Raw genomic sequence first — 15826 nt, 5'->3', positions numbered from 1 at the left:
AGCGCACAGACATGTGCATGGAATGCGCAGAGGAATGCGGTGTGATTCCTGTGCAGACTCCATGCAGTGTCCCGCACCACATAGTGTGAACCGGCTGGGAGGCTTTAGAACAGGGAAAAGGTTGGAGTAAGGCCCCGTGTTAAATATCGTGACACTTATATTATTTAAGTGTCTGTCTTTAGGCGTTTGAGGTAAAGTGTTCTAGTGCCAGGCTGATTTAAAACAGTGTGACTTTTATTTAACTCACACTTGGCATCAAAAATGAATACAAAAGATAAAATAAAATACAGAGTAAAATATAACAAAAGTTGTAGATTATGGAAAAAGAAATGAGCTTTGGAGAAATGTCTAATCTCTTGCCTGTTCTATGACAAGTGTTTCAGTCTCGGCAAGGAAGACAACAGGTGTATCAAGGCTTTGCAGGCCTTACCAGGAGACAAATATGTCAGTGCGTGTCAGCTGTATAATGTCTTGATGTATGAGTGTGAGTGAGTGTATGTGTCTCTCTATCTCTAAGGCACATCTTATATATATTTTACCAGACCAACCCACTAAACAGTTATTTCCTAATTCAGTGTGAGCTAAATAAGTAAAACCCTTATTTGTGCTTCTTCTAAACTTATACTCTTAGGGGTTTATTTACTAAAGCTGGAGAGTCCAAAATCAGACTCCCTTCTGCATAGAAACCAATCAGCTTCCAGGTTTCATTGCCAAAGCTTCATTGAACAAGCTGAGGTTAGAAGCTGATTGGTTTCTATGCAGAAGGGAGTCTGATTTTGGACTCTCCAGCTTTAGTAAATAAACCCCACAGTGTCCATATACAGTCATGGCCGAAATTGTTGGCACCCTTGATATTTCTCCAGGAAATCATGTATTTCTCACGAAACGTATTGCATTAACACATGTTTTGCTATACACATGTTTATTCCCTTTGTGTGTATTGGGACAAAACAAAAAAAGGGAGGAAAGAAAGCAAATTCGACATAATGTCACACAAACCTCCAAAAATGGGCTGGACAAAAGTATTGGCACCCTTTCACAACTGCGGATAAATAAGAATGTTACAAGCATGGGATGCTCCTGTAAACTCACCTGGGGCAAGTAACAGGTGTGGGCAATATAGAAATCACACCTGAAAGCAGATAAAAAGGAGAGACGTTCACTTAACCTTTGCATTGTGTGTCTGTCTGTGCCACACTAAGCATGGACAACAGAAAGAGGAGACGAGAACTGTCTGAGGACCTGAGAACCAAAATTGTGGCAAAATATCAACAATCTCAAGGTTACAAGTCCATCTCCAGAGAACTAGATTTGCCTTTGTCCACAGTGCGCAACATTATCAAGAAGTTTGCAACCCATGGCACTGTAGCTAATCTCCCTGGTCGTGGACGGATGAGGAAAATTGATGAAAGATTGCAACGCAGAATAGTCCGGATGGTGGATAAGCAGCCCCAAACATGTTCCAAAGACATTCAAGCTGTCCTGCAGGCTCAGGGAGCATCAGTGTCAGCGCGAACTATCCGTCGACATTTAAATGAAATGAAACGCTATGGCAGGAGACCCAGGAGGACCCCACTGCTGACACAGAGACATAAAAAAGCAAGACTACAGTTTGCCAAAATGTACTTGAGTAAGCCAAAAGCCTTCTGGGAAAACGTCTTGTGGACAGATGAGACCAAGATAGAGCTTTTCGGTAAAGCACATCATTCTACTGTTTACCGAAAACGGAATGAGGCCTACAAAGAACAAAACACAGTACCTACGGTAAAATATGGTGGAGGTTCAATGATGTTTTGGGGTTGTTTTGCTGCCTCTGGCACTGGGTGCCTTGACTGTGTGCAAGGCATCATGAAATCTGAGGATTACCAAAGGATTTTGGGTCGCACTGTAGGGCCCAGTGTCAGAAAGCTGGGTTTGCGTCCAAGATCCTGGGTCTTCCAGCAGGACAATGACCCCAAACATACGTCAAAAAGCACTCAGAAATGGATGGCAAAGAAGCGCTGGAGAGTTCTGAAGTGGCCAGCAATGAGCCCAGATCTAAATCCCATTGAACACCTGTGGAGAGATCTTAAAATTGCTGTTGGGAAAAGGTGTCCTTCCAATAAGAGAGACCTGGAGCTGTTTGCAAAGGAAGAGTGGTCCAAAATTCCGGGTGAGAGGTGTCAGAAGCTTATTGATGGTTATAGGAAGCGACTGATTTCAGTTATGTTTTCCAAAGGGTGTGCAACCAAATATTAAGTTAAGGGTGCCAATACTTTTGTCCAGCCCATTTTTGGGGTTTTGTGTGACATTATGTCATATTTGCTTTTCTGCCTCTGTTTTATATTTGTTCCAATACATACAAAGGGAATAAACATGTGTATAGCAAAACATGTGTTAATGCAATACCTTTTTTGTGTGAAATACTTGATTTTCAGGAAAAATATCAAGGGTGCCAACAATTTCGGCCATGACTGTATGTAAGCCTTCTAAACTATACTTAGTATGACGTTATTTGAAAACCTCTTAGAAGACAGAAATACATGATACTGTAATATAATATACACAATGGCTTCACATATCTTTAGCAAGGGACAATGTTCACATAAATGCATATAACCAACTATAATTGATACTAAACTTATCACACACTATTCCTAACTAATAAATTGATTATATGAAATAATTATCCAACTAACTATATTATGGATTAGACATGATTTTCTTTATAAAAGACATATCCTTTCTTTGTTCTACTACATATCAATATCTTTTTACATTCCAATTGCTATTCTTAAAACTAAGCTTATGACCTGCTGACCTCTTAGACATGAATATACCATGGTTCATCTTTAACACCTGTTTTCCAAAGCTTCATTCACACGCAAAGTTAAAATTACTTCTCAATGACTTTTGCTGTCATTTTGAAAGATATGAGACGTCTGTTTTATGGTGAATTAATTTCTACAATATTCCCCCTAAATATAATTTATCATATAATATTATATATACATTCATACTTCATTCATGGCCCAACTATACGCGCTCTGAATCAGTTGTTCCAGATGCACCATTTTCTATAACCAGGTCAGTTAGGTCAGAGGTAACCTTCCTTCTAATAATACCTGACAGGATTTTTTCACCTTCTTTCATTTGTTTCTTAATCAATTTGTAAAATTGTTTCATTCTAATCATAATACATATTTGAAATAAAATACATAAAATCATAATAATAAATATAATAATTAATGGGTGTAATAATATATTTCCGACAGCTGCTGTTACTGAAGTTTTTCCCCACATTGATACAGTATTTTTAAATTTTGACCACCATGAACGACCTGAAAATTCAGACCAATCATGTTCTATCTCTAGTAGCTTTCCTTGTTCATGCTTAAATATTATTTCTGCTTTCTGAAGTTCTTCAGACAAAGCAATTAATAATCCCTTATCCTTTTGTATGATCTCTGCCCATTCCTTCCATGGAAACTCATCTACTTGAGATATATTATATTGTATAGATAGAACACTCACATTTTTCGTAAGTATATTAGTTAAATTTACTCTAATTTCATTTAAACTAATTCCTGTAAGATCTCCTTCTATACAATACAAGCCTCGACTCAGGATATCTGTATGTGTGCAGGATAGGAAGAAAGCTTTCACTGTTTCAGTGTCTGTCATGACTTGAAAACAGACTTTCCTCTTTCCTACAACAGTGACTAGGTCAAATGAAGTTTTTACTTTTTCTATTCTTGCTGTACATAATGAATGATTATGAAAACAAGAGTGAAAAATACTTTTGTCCTGATTAGGCAAACATATTACTTTTGATTGAAAATGTAAACAAGAAGATAAATCTAGTTGTTCTGGTTCAGATGTATTAGTATCCAAAGCAAAATCTACAAATTGTAATTGATAATATAACAACTGGGTATTACTAACTGGCAATCCTAAGACTGTAACTGGAACTAACATTTGTTCTTTCCCAGCAATGGGAATCATTGAGGTACCATAGCATTCATGTTGATTACATCCTACCCATTTATTTACCCATAAATCTGTATGATTTTTTGCAAATACATATTCATTAGGTAAACTTTGCAAAAGACTTAGAGGAGTTATTCCACTTTGGAATGCTTGTGCAATTATTTTAAAATTGGTAGAATACTCTGTCTGTATTTCTAGACATGTTCTGGCTATGTGGGAATGTTGTTCTCTGTCCATTAAATTCAAAGTAACATCTTGTAAGTGGACTACAGCTGGGCCTATAACCGTAGCTGTCTTCATTAACATATTTTCTAATATTTGATTTACATTTCTTTGAACTTTAATACTTTTACTACCCACTAAGCCCGCTGTTTCCAGATCAGACTGTAATGTATTAATATCCATACTATTGGTAATACTTCCAATAGTACCAATTCCACCTAAAATTCCTTCTATGATACCTCGTTTATTCCTGTTGTTATTTTTATTATTAGCTCCAAACCATTTATCCATACCCAATTCCATATTAATTAAGTATTCTTGACATTGAGGATACTAATTTTCCATTCAGAAACATTAAATTTCCAAAGTATAATCACAAAATGTCCTTCTCTTAAGAGATGTCTGGGTTGGAAATGATTAATTTGAAATGGACTAGAAGGAATACATTTTTCATGAGTACACTTAATGTTCTTAGGAGATGAAATTATAACATTTGCAGTATCACATTTCATTGGATTATTTTCTAATGATATGCAACATTCATATATGCCTCTGTCATTAAGATTTGGACTACTGTGTTGATAAATAAAGTTATTGTTAGTCCAATCTACATTTCCAAGATTACTCTTACGAATTATATTAGTAGAGCTATGGAAAAGACTGCCCAAAAATTCACCATTTCTTTTCCAAGTTAATAGGGAATTTTGAGGTAAATATATTTGTGTAGTACATATCAAATTTAAATCATCCTTTCCTTCAATAATTTTAACAGCTTGAGGAGATACTTTTATATCTGGAATAATCAAGTCTACAATTGAAATAGTTACTCTCACTTTAACGTGAGCTGAACCTCTTGTTATTTGAAAATCCCATACTCTAATTACATCTCCTTCTTCATCTCCTGTAATCTTTAAGTGTTCAGGATCCATAAACTGTAAATAATATTGGGTCAAAAACCAAATATCTGTTTTGGATCCTCCTACAGAAGAAGAACCTACTCTATCTCCAGTTAGATCGCCAGTCCAAATTGTAGACTCATTTCCTTTTAAAACTATGGACCAGAAGCCCATCTCAGTTAAATTACATTCATATGTACCAGTTTTATTATTATGTACATATGATCCTTGCATTTTTGTAAACTTTGTTTTAGATTCTATTCTAGCTTGTATTTCAATAGAGTTACTATGAAGAAAATAAAACTGCATACAACAAGTAGCTCCATGACCTATACAAGCAAGTCCATACAAGTCTACGGCTGTGTCAATGTCACTGTATCTTGGAAAATGTCTCTTGTTTCTGGATAAAGGCAATTCTCTTTTATGCAGGGTCTCAGACTTGATCTTCTCTGCTGGGCTGGAAAAAGTCATATAAGTTTTTAGGAATAAAAATGTCATTAATGAGAAAAGGAGTCCTGTGATGACGAATTTTCTCCTTTTAATGTTCTTTCTTTCTTTCCACTTTTCTGATGTTGTCAGTATTTCTTTTTGGAGTTTGATGTTCCTCCATATTTGATTATCAGATGTCATTTCTGCAAAAGAAACGCAGTATCATTATCTTGGCATAAACAGCTTGCATTGATCAGTGTGAACCCATATTTTTTGTTGTCTCCGTGCATTTTTAACAGAATTGAGAGGTCTTTGGACTTGTATCATTACACCACGTGTGTCCAAAATTTCAAAAGGACCTTCCCAATTACTTTGCCACGGCCCACTTTTTCTAAATGTTTTAATCATGACTTGTCCACCTTTCTCAAATTTTGAGGAGTGTGGAGGGATCATTTTCTGCATGTGAGTAGCTGCATGTGGCAAAATGGCATTTAGATTGTCTTGCAACATCTGTAACCATTTGGTTTTCTCAATTGCTTCTTTCTGCGGAGTTGACAAAAAACACGGTTCATGTGGAAAAACAAGCGGCATTTTTCTAACTGTCATCAGTTCAAATGGACTGTATTGTGTAGATGAAGATGTTGTACTTCTGATACTCATCAGAACAAAAGGCACGGCATCTACCCATGTATGTCCTTTGTCTAACAACATTTTAGCAATTCTGGATTTGATAGTCCTGTTCATTCTTTCCACAATACCTGCAGATTGCGGATGGTATGGAACATGAAATCTTTGCTGGATTCCCAAAATTTTACACATTGCCTGCATTACTTTACCTGTGAAATGAGTTCCTCGATCTGAACTGATGTCAATTGGGATCCCCCAAGTAGGAAAAACATGATTAATTAACATTCTTGCAGTTGTTAGTGCATCGTCTGTGCGTACAGGTAAAATCTCAACCCATTTTGAGAAAACATCAACAATTATGAGAGCATATTTGAAACCATTTTTTCCTGTTGGTAATGGTCCTATATAGTCAAGTTGTAATGTGGACCATGGACCATTAGCTGGAGGAGTTCTTTGTAAAGGAGGTTTCTGTCCTTTTGGCCTGGGGTTCACTTGAGCACAAATAAGACAAGATTGAATTACATTGTCTGCAGTCTCATCCATTTTTTCCCAGAAAAATTTCTCTTTGAGAATCTCTAACAATCTCTGTTTACCTACATGGCCTAAACTTTCATGATTGTATTTTGTGAACTCCACTTGTAAATGTTTTGGTATGACAGGACGCAGAACCCCGTTACAGTCATGAAACAAAATCTCGTTTTCAAAAACAAAGGAAGATTCTGTATCAACCTGAGAAGCAGAAAGGGACGGGTCCTTTTTCTGTTCTTCTGCAAATGAGGGGATCTGTGTATCTGTTTTTCTGACTGTGTTTACTGAAACTACTTCAGATGGAGTCTCTGACTGTTCATTAACAGCTGCTTCTTTTGCTAATGTGTCAGCTATCATATTTCCTATGCTCAGTTCATCATTGTCTTTCCTATGCGCTGGTACTTTAACAATTGCATAGGCACAAGGGTTTATCCCTGCTAGTGCAAAAATTGACTCTAGTATCTCTCTGTGTGCTAAAGCTTTGTTTGAAGCATCTACAAAACCTCGTCTTTTCCAAATTGGAAGATAATCAGTAAGAGAACGCACAACATATGAACTGTCACTATAAATCACTAGTGGACCTTGGTTCTCTTCTTTGTCTACAGTTAACACTGTCTCAATGGCTATCAGTTCTGCTTTTTGTGCTGAAAAGTGTCCTGGAAGTCTGTGTTGTATGGCATATCCTCTCTTTGGAAACCAGATTGCATAACCTGAAAAATACTCCCCTGAGACACAATAACGTGAACCATCCACAAACACAGGTTCATCAGTCTTCTCTGCTTCTCTGCGAAACAGAGGAGAGTGAGTGTCTTGGACTTCACATGAACACTCATGTTCTGATCCATTATATTCCATCAATTGAGGGAGTACATATTTGGCATTATGTTCAACCTGGATCTGTTTGGGTGATAAAGCCAACAACCATTGTGAAAATCTTTGATTGGAAACACCTGGGATGTTTTTTTCAAGGAGAAATTTCAGGGTGGAATGAGGTGTTTGTAAGATAATTTTGTTGAATCCTACAATGTGCTCAGTTGCTTTTACTGCATAGTGAACTCCTACCAATTGTTTAACACATGTGTCAAAACCTTTCTCAACAGGTGTTAAAAGCCTAGAGAAATATGCTAGGATCCTCCAATTTCCTCCTTGTAGCTGAAGCAACACCGAAGAAATAGCAGTTTCAGATGTATGTACCTGCAAAGCAAATGGTGCTTGCTTTTCTACTGTAGTTAGGGCTGGTGCTGTCTGCAAATCTTTTTTCAAAGATTCAAAGGCCTTTTGCTGAACTTCTGTCCAAGGACCAAAACCATTTTCCTCATTATTCTTTAGAAGTTCATACAGAGGTTTTGCTTTATCAGCAAATGACTCAATGAACTCTCTAGAAAAATTCACTAATCCTAGGAATTGTCTTAGTGCTTTGAATGTTGTTGGTACAGGAAGTGCAGCAATAGCATTAACCCTTTCTTGCAAAGGTTGGCGTTTACCCGGACTGATCTGAATGCCGAGAAACTTGACCTCGCTTTTCATGAGCTGAACTTTACGAGTATTCAGCTTGAGACCTGCATCTTGCAGCAGATCAAACAATTCTGCCAAAAGGGTTAAATGTTCTTGGTTATTTTCTGTTGATAACAAGATATCGTTCACATATTGTAGGATACAATCTGGCCTAGAAAATTTGGATAGGACTTCCGCTAAAGCTTGATGAAATTCGCTAGGACTCAAATGGAGGCCTTGCGGAAGACGATTAAAGGTATACTGAGAATTTGCGAAGGAGAAGGCAAATTTATATTGACAGCTTTTAGATAAAGAGATTGAGAAAAATCCATTTGCAATGTCAATCACAGAGAACACTTTTGCTTTTGCATCAATTTGGGACATTATATCTGGTGTATCTGCCACTATTGGAGCGCAGCTTGGGGTATATTTATTCAGCATTCTGAGATCTACCAGAAGCCTGAATGATTTAGGGTCATCACGTTTAGGTACTACCCATAATGGATTGTTTGTTACAGAATTTGTTTTTCTGATAATACCTTGTTGCAGAAGCTCCTGTATGACTATTGATACTGGTTCAATAGATTCTGGTGGCAATTTGTATTGCTTCTGTGGGGGCGGATCCTTGCCTTGCACGTCTACTTCTATGTCTTTAAATAGACCGGCCTCATTTTTGCCTTGGCTCCAAAGATTTTTGTATGATTTGACCAATTGTTCTAATTGTTGATTGTCACCACTATCTGGCCATTTATGGTCTGCAGCAAGCACTTCTGTTAAACAGATGCTGCCGACCTCACAGTAATCTGCTGGGTCAATTACCACAGGCTTACGATTAATGGAACCTTTCCATACAATGCCATTACCAAGATCAATTATCCAACCTCTTCGTTGAAGGATATCTGTCCCAATGATATTCTCTGCACCTTGACAATACCAAATATCAATCTCAGTATCCAAATAATCAGGGATTTCAAATGAAACATTTTTACACATTGAAGCTTTCGAGTTACCTGATCCGTTAAATCCAACAACTGTACATACTGTTGCATCTGTCAAAAGAGGTAATCTTACACCAGTAATAGAAATTTCAGCACCTGTATCGATTAGAAACTTGAGCTTTTGTCCATTCAATTTTGCTTTAATGTAAGGGCGTCCACATTTATCTAGACATATTGGTGTTACATATTCTAGATGATGAGATTTTATTTCCTTTTTATTGTCTAGTCATGGAGTAGGCAATAATGGAGCTGAATTAACAGTGGTTGACTGCAAGTTCTTTTCAGTCAAACCGCTGCTGACCGATAACTCTCTGATCTGTTTTATCAGAGGAGCATAGGGAGAAGAAGATTGAGTTTCCTTCTGACTAGGAGGAGCAGATGGTTCAAGAGAAATAAGTCCATTTTCTTTACCTACATTTCTTGAATCCTTTATCTGCATATCTTTTAAGAATTTTTTACATTTCCATTTTAAATGTCCAGGCTTTTGACAGTAGTAACAAGTTATTGGCTCTCTCTGTCTCACCTGCTTGTATCTGTCACTTTTACTAAGAGCAGTCATTCCTGTCTTAGCTGTAGTTTGACCGTTCCTATTTAAAGTGTCATTTTGAACTAGAGCTATCTTAGACTTGAGATAGTTCTGTTTCATTTGTCTTCTGATTTTATCAATGAATGAACAAGCATCTGTAATCGAAGTTTTATCTTGCACAATGGCCAAAGAAGTTGGATCAAGATATTTAAATTTTTTTACAAATGCTTTTATCATCCCTGTATCGTTTTCATCATCTACGCCCAAGACCATTTTGTATGCCTTTGTGAATTTAATTTTAAATTCATAAGGGTCTTCTCTAACTGAAGTCTGTAATGAGTCTAGTACTTCTAAAGAAGGTACTTCCTCACCTGTGGTACATAACAACAATTGTCGTAATCTGTCTGATGCGTCACTATGTATCTCCTGTCCGTCATCGTCAATAACAGGTGATTGCACAAGTCGTCTAGCAAAATGTGCTGGGATCCAAAGATAATAGATACGGTTACGCTGTTCGTCAGTCAAGTGATAACGATCTGTATAAGACTCGAAGATGTCTGCATTATAAAAGGCATCGACCTTTGAGTCATACGCTGGAATATCTTTTAAAATTTTAATTAATTGATCATGAATTTGTAATTTTAATTTAGCTGCACGGTCTAGTAGTTTTTTCTTTCTAACTTCGGCTTCGTCATTTGCGTCATCTTCCCCCATTTCAGGAATGCAGGAAGCTTGAGGCTTTGACTGTTTAGAATCAGTCTTTTTACCACCTTTTGTTAATACAGCAACCTCTTTTCTGTCATTCTGCAGTCTTAACAAAAGATTTGTTTTAGAATCAATTTGCTCCTCAAGATTTTCTATGTAATTACAAAGTATATCACAATTTGGACAATTAAGAGGATCTTGAGACAAATTTTCATGCATTACTGTGTTCTGTACAGTGCTACATTTTGTCTGCTTTAGTGTAGAAACACTTTTAGCAGGTAAGTCAATATTCAAAATCATTTTGTTGAATATTCTTACCAACTTTAAGATATTAGATATCTTCTTATGCTGTTTGTTTACAGTAAATCTAGATTTATCTATCTGAACATTGGCCTGTAAACATTCCTTGTACATGTACTGCCATAATTTACCATCATCAGGATATAAAGAAACATCCTTAAACTCTAACTTGCTTTCTATAGCTAGTTTATCAATAAATTCCATAACTTTTACTCACCGTAATCAGATGATTTTCTTTTTTGCAGCCGGTGGCTCCGTCACTGGACCTCTCATCCACGTCTGACGAAACACAAACGCCTTCACTTCTAGGTTCTTTGCACCGTGTTTTTCCAAGACTTGATCAGTCTGTGCTCTCTCCCCCTTTATCAAGGAATGAAAAACCCGGAAAAACGGTGGCGGAGGCTGGCTTAGCCAAATGTTAAATATCGTGACACTTATATTATTTAAGTGTCTGTCTTTAGGCGTTTGAGGTAAAGTGTTCTAGTGCCAGGCTGATTTAAAACAGTGTGACTTTTATTTAATGCACACTTGGCATCAAAAATGAATACAAAAGAAAAAATAAAATACAGAGTAAAATATAACAAAAGTTGTAGATTATGGAAAAGAAATGAGCTTTGGAGAAATGTCTAATCTCTTGCCTGTTCTATGACAAGTGTTTCAGTCTCGGCAAGGAAGACAACAGGTGTATCAAGGCTTTGCAGGCCTTACCAGGAGACAAATATGTCAGTGCGTGTCAGCTGTATAATGTCTTGATGTATGAGTGTGAGTGAGTGTATGTGACTCTCTATCTCTAAGGCACATCTTATATATATTTTACCAGACCAACCCACTAAACAGTTATTTCCTAATTCAGTGTGAGCTAAATAAGTAAAACCCTTATTTGTGCTTCTTCTAAACATATACTCTTAGTGTCCATATATGTAAGCCTTCTAAACTATACTTAGTATGACGTTATTTGAAAACCTCTTAGACGACAGAAATACATGATACTGTTATCTGATACAATGGCTTCACATATCTTTAGAAAGGACAATGATCACATAAATGCATATAACCAACAATAATTGATACTAAACTTATCACACACTAATCCTAACTAATAAATTGATTATATGAAATAATTATCCAACTAACTATATTATGGATTAGACATGATTTTCTTCATAAAAGATATATCCTTTCTTTGCTTTACTACATACCAATATCTTTTTACATTCCAGTTTCTATTCTTAAGAGAAGCTTATGACCTGCTGACCTCTTAGACATGAATATACCATGGTTCATCTTTAATACCTGTTTTCCAAAGCTTCATTCACACGCTAAGTTAAAATTACTTCTCAATGACTTTTGCTGTCATTTTGAAAGATATGAGACGTCTGTTTTAAGCTACATTAATTTCTACAGTGATGTTTCTCCTTCAATGATGTGTGCAGATGAGGCTGCACTGATTGGCACTGAGAGCCAGCACTGATGGGCATTGATTGGTGGGACTGATGGGCACTGACAGCCAGCACTGAGAAGGCACTGATAGTCAGCACTGATGGGTATTGATCAGGAGGCACTGTTGAGGCTGCACCAATATGCAGAACTGATAGACGGCACTGCTGGGCACTGATAGGTAGCACTGATGGGCACAGACAAGCGGCCCTGATGGGCATTTATTGGAGGGACTGATGGGTACTGACATCCAGCACTGAGGAGACACTGATAGTCAGCACTGATGGGTATTGATGAGGAGGCCGTGTTGAGGCTACACCAATATGATGCACTGATGGGACCTTAAATTCAACACTTATAAGCACTGATAGCGTGCACTGATGGCACCGATACAAAGCACTGATGGGGCTACACTGATAAGTGCCCTGATGATCAGTGTATTTGTCCCCTCTGAGAAATGCCGCTTCCCAGCTCTCCTCTCCTCATGTGCTGTGAGCGGGAGGAGAGGACTGCCGATATCCAGCATTTCTGATTTACACTGATCGGCTGTGATTGGGCACAGCTGACCACATGGTAAAAGGCTGCTCTGATTGGCCCTATTCTTGGACATATGATCAGCTGTGGCTGAAGGAGACAGGGATCAAAGAATTCTATGTTTTATTGTATTTGCTTCTCACCTACAAATAAAAAAAAATATTTTTTCCATTTCTAATCCTATTATTGCCATTATTATTCGGATAATTATCATTATAAATATTTTTTCTATTATTAATATTATCACGTCAATACTAAGGAGGCGAAGCCGCCATCTTGGATATTGCGTTGGCTGGGAATCGAACCCAGGTCAGCTGCTTGGAAAGCGGCTATGCTAACCACTACACCACCAACACGAGGTTGCATGTTTTTAGAATGTGGGAGAAAACCGGAGTACCCGGAGGAAACCCACACAGGCACAGGGAGAACATGCAAAGTCCATGCAGATAGGGTCCTGGTCAGGATTTCAACCAAGGACCCCAGTGCTGCAAGGCTAACCAATAAGCCTCTGTGCTGCCCATATTTTGGCCTCTGATGTATAAGGCCCGCCCCCGCTGAGCGGGGTAAATCAGTGATGTCCAGTAGAGATTAGAGATGATGTCTTCAGCTGTACATTATTGGCTGGACGGGTTCGGGGATGTCGTCCATCTTATTTCCCACATGAGTGTCCTGTCTGTGAACATGAGGAGAACTCTTTGTGTGAGATGTTGGTCTGTGGAGCGGCCATGTGAAGAACGCTTCGTGCTCATGTCTTCTGATGGTGAAGGTCTCCTCTGTGCCCCCAACCTGACCCTTAGACAACCTCATATAGGACGTCACTGGTAGTCAGAGTTCTCATTGGCCCCAGCAGAAAAGGCCTCAAGCTGGGATGACGACTCCTCCCACTTCTGAAGCCAAGAAGCGTTCCTGACATTTCTCTGAGACTTTAACCTCCAAGGCCAGACTTAAGCCAGGGGTCCAGTTCAGTCACAATCCTGGGGCCCCAATCCCCAAACCTACAGACAAGTTCTAATAAACATCCTAAGGGGAAGCCACCATTTCCCAATGTGGGGGGATGTCTGTTGGCCTTTGGGGTCACCTGTTCAGGGTCAGCAGACATCTCAGATGCTCCGGTAAGAGACGTGGTGCCCAGAGGCTACAGGCTGGAGTTCCAGTCTGCCTTTGTCCCCGCATAGACTACTGGTCCTCCATGCTGCTCCTGCACATCTTTTTGTTCTTCTTTTTTATTAGTCAGAGTTCTCATTGGCCCAGCAGAAAAGGCCTCAAGCTGGGATGACTCCTCCCACTTCTGAAGCCAAGAAGCGTTCCTGTCATTTCTCTGAGACTTCAACCTCCAAGGCCAGACCTAAGCCAGGGGCCCAGTTCAGTCACAAGTCTGGGGCCCCTAATCCCCAAACCTACAGACAAGTTCAATGAACGTCCTAAGGGGAAGCCGCTATTTCCCAACGTGGGGGGACATCCCAATATAGAGAGAACATTGTATATACAGATATGATGGGGGAGGGGTGACACCCCAATATAGAGAGAACGTATATACAGATATGATGGGGGAGGGGTGACACCCCAATATAGAGAGAACATTGTATATACAGATATGATGGGGGAGGGGTGACACCCCAATATAGAGAGAACATTGTATATACAGATATGATGGGGGAGGGGTGACACCCCAATATAGAGAGAACATTGTATATATGTCTTCTGATGGTGGACGTCTCTTTGGTGCCTTCAGCCAGGTGCGATGTAACACACACGTCATCACGCAATTCTCATGCGTCTTGCCATGCGACAATTGCAGCAACATCACACTGCATTCGGAGCGCCATGTTGATGGTGAACGTCTCTTTGGTGCCTCTTCAGACATCTCCATAGAGGACGTCACTGGCAGGAAGGGTTCTCATTGGCCCCAGCAGAAAAGGCCTCAAGCTGGAAAGACTCCTCCCACTTCGGAAGCCAATCAGAGTTCCTTTCTTTTCTCCCAAGCTTCATCCTCCAAGACCAGACCTAAGCCAGGGGCCCAGTTCAGTCACAATCCTGGGGCCCCTAATCCCCAAACCTTCAGACAAGCCCTATAAAACCTCCTGAAGGGAAGTCCACATTTCCTAAAGTGGGGGGACGTCTGTTGGCCTTTGGGGTCACCTGGTCAGCAGACATCTCAGAAGCTCAGGTAAGAGGCGTGGTGTCCAGAGGCTACAGGCTAGAGGTCATCTCCCTGCCCCCACCCCGCTTCGTGTTGTCCAACCTGCCGGTGTCCCCGCAGGGACTAGCGATCCTCCATGCTGCTCCTGCAGATCTGCTGACCCAAGGAGATCTCCCCATTGGACCAACAGCAGAAAGGTTTCCGGGTTTTTACTCCAACCGTTTCCTTGTTCTAAAGCCTCAAGGAGGACATAGGCTGCATTCACTGGGGGGATTAGGGGGCATACAGGGGATTCCTGGGGCTGGGATCACTGTGAACAGTGGGGGATGGGAAGTCTGTACAAAGCAATGACAGGCTGAGCCGGGACCATTCCCATGTATCCGCACATCCATCGGTCATCTGTGGTCAGGGAAGGATGAGCGATCCTGGCCCTAACCGTAGATGACCGATGGATGTGCGGATACATGGGAATGGTCGCGGCTCCTGTCAGCCTGTCATTGCTTTGTATAGACTTCCCATCCCCCACTGTTCACAGTGATCCCATCCGCAGGAATCCCCTGTATGCCCCTAATCCCCCCAGTGAATGCAGCCTATGTCCTCCTTGAGCTCGGGTTCACACCAATGCGGTGCGGGAAACGCTGCGAATCCTGTACGTTTCCCGCACCGCATTGCAATCGCATCACGTTCATGCGATCTGGTGCGGGAGTCAGTAATAAATTATTGACACCCGAAACAGATGGCAAGACGCGATGTGATTGCCAGAAATCACATGACATGGGTGAGAAGACCCATACCATGTGATTCAGGTGCGGATCTAAAGACAGTCCTGCACCTTTGTGGTGCGGATGCGATGTGATTTGAGCCATAGGAAGTGTATGGCCCAAATCGCAGCGCACAGACATGTGCATGGAATGCGCAGAGGAATGCGGTGTGATTCCTGTGCAGACTCCATGCAGTGTCCCGCACCACATAGTGTGAACCGGCTGGGAGGCTTTAGAACAGGGAAAAGGTTGGAGTAAGG

General features: G+C 39.9%; 1 protein-coding gene across 1 annotated transcript; it reads right to left on the bottom strand.

Annotated features, from left to right (window-relative positions):
• Positions 1 to 2464: 2464 nt before the first annotated feature.
• LOC149431516 (uncharacterized) lies at positions 2465 to 11232 on the bottom strand. The gene is given in 3 exon segments (XM_089665521.1): positions 2465 to 4526; positions 4529 to 5719; positions 10912 to 11232. Coding segments are annotated over 2 exon segments (2700 nt in total). The 5' UTR covers positions 5718 to 5719; positions 10912 to 11232; the 3' UTR covers positions 2465 to 3015.
• Between the last annotated feature and the right edge of the window lie 4594 nt (positions 11233 to 15826).

This window comes from Staurois parvus, unplaced genomic scaffold (assembly GCF_062004578.1).
Source record: "Staurois parvus isolate SC_StPar_1 unplaced genomic scaffold, SC_StPar_1.0 ptg002227l, whole genome shotgun sequence".
NCBI classification, from domain to species: domain Eukaryota; kingdom Metazoa; phylum Chordata; class Amphibia; order Anura; family Ranidae; genus Staurois; species Staurois parvus.
The sequence above is the reverse complement of the archived record's forward strand: the minus strand, read 5'-3'. Positions and strand labels throughout refer to the sequence as shown.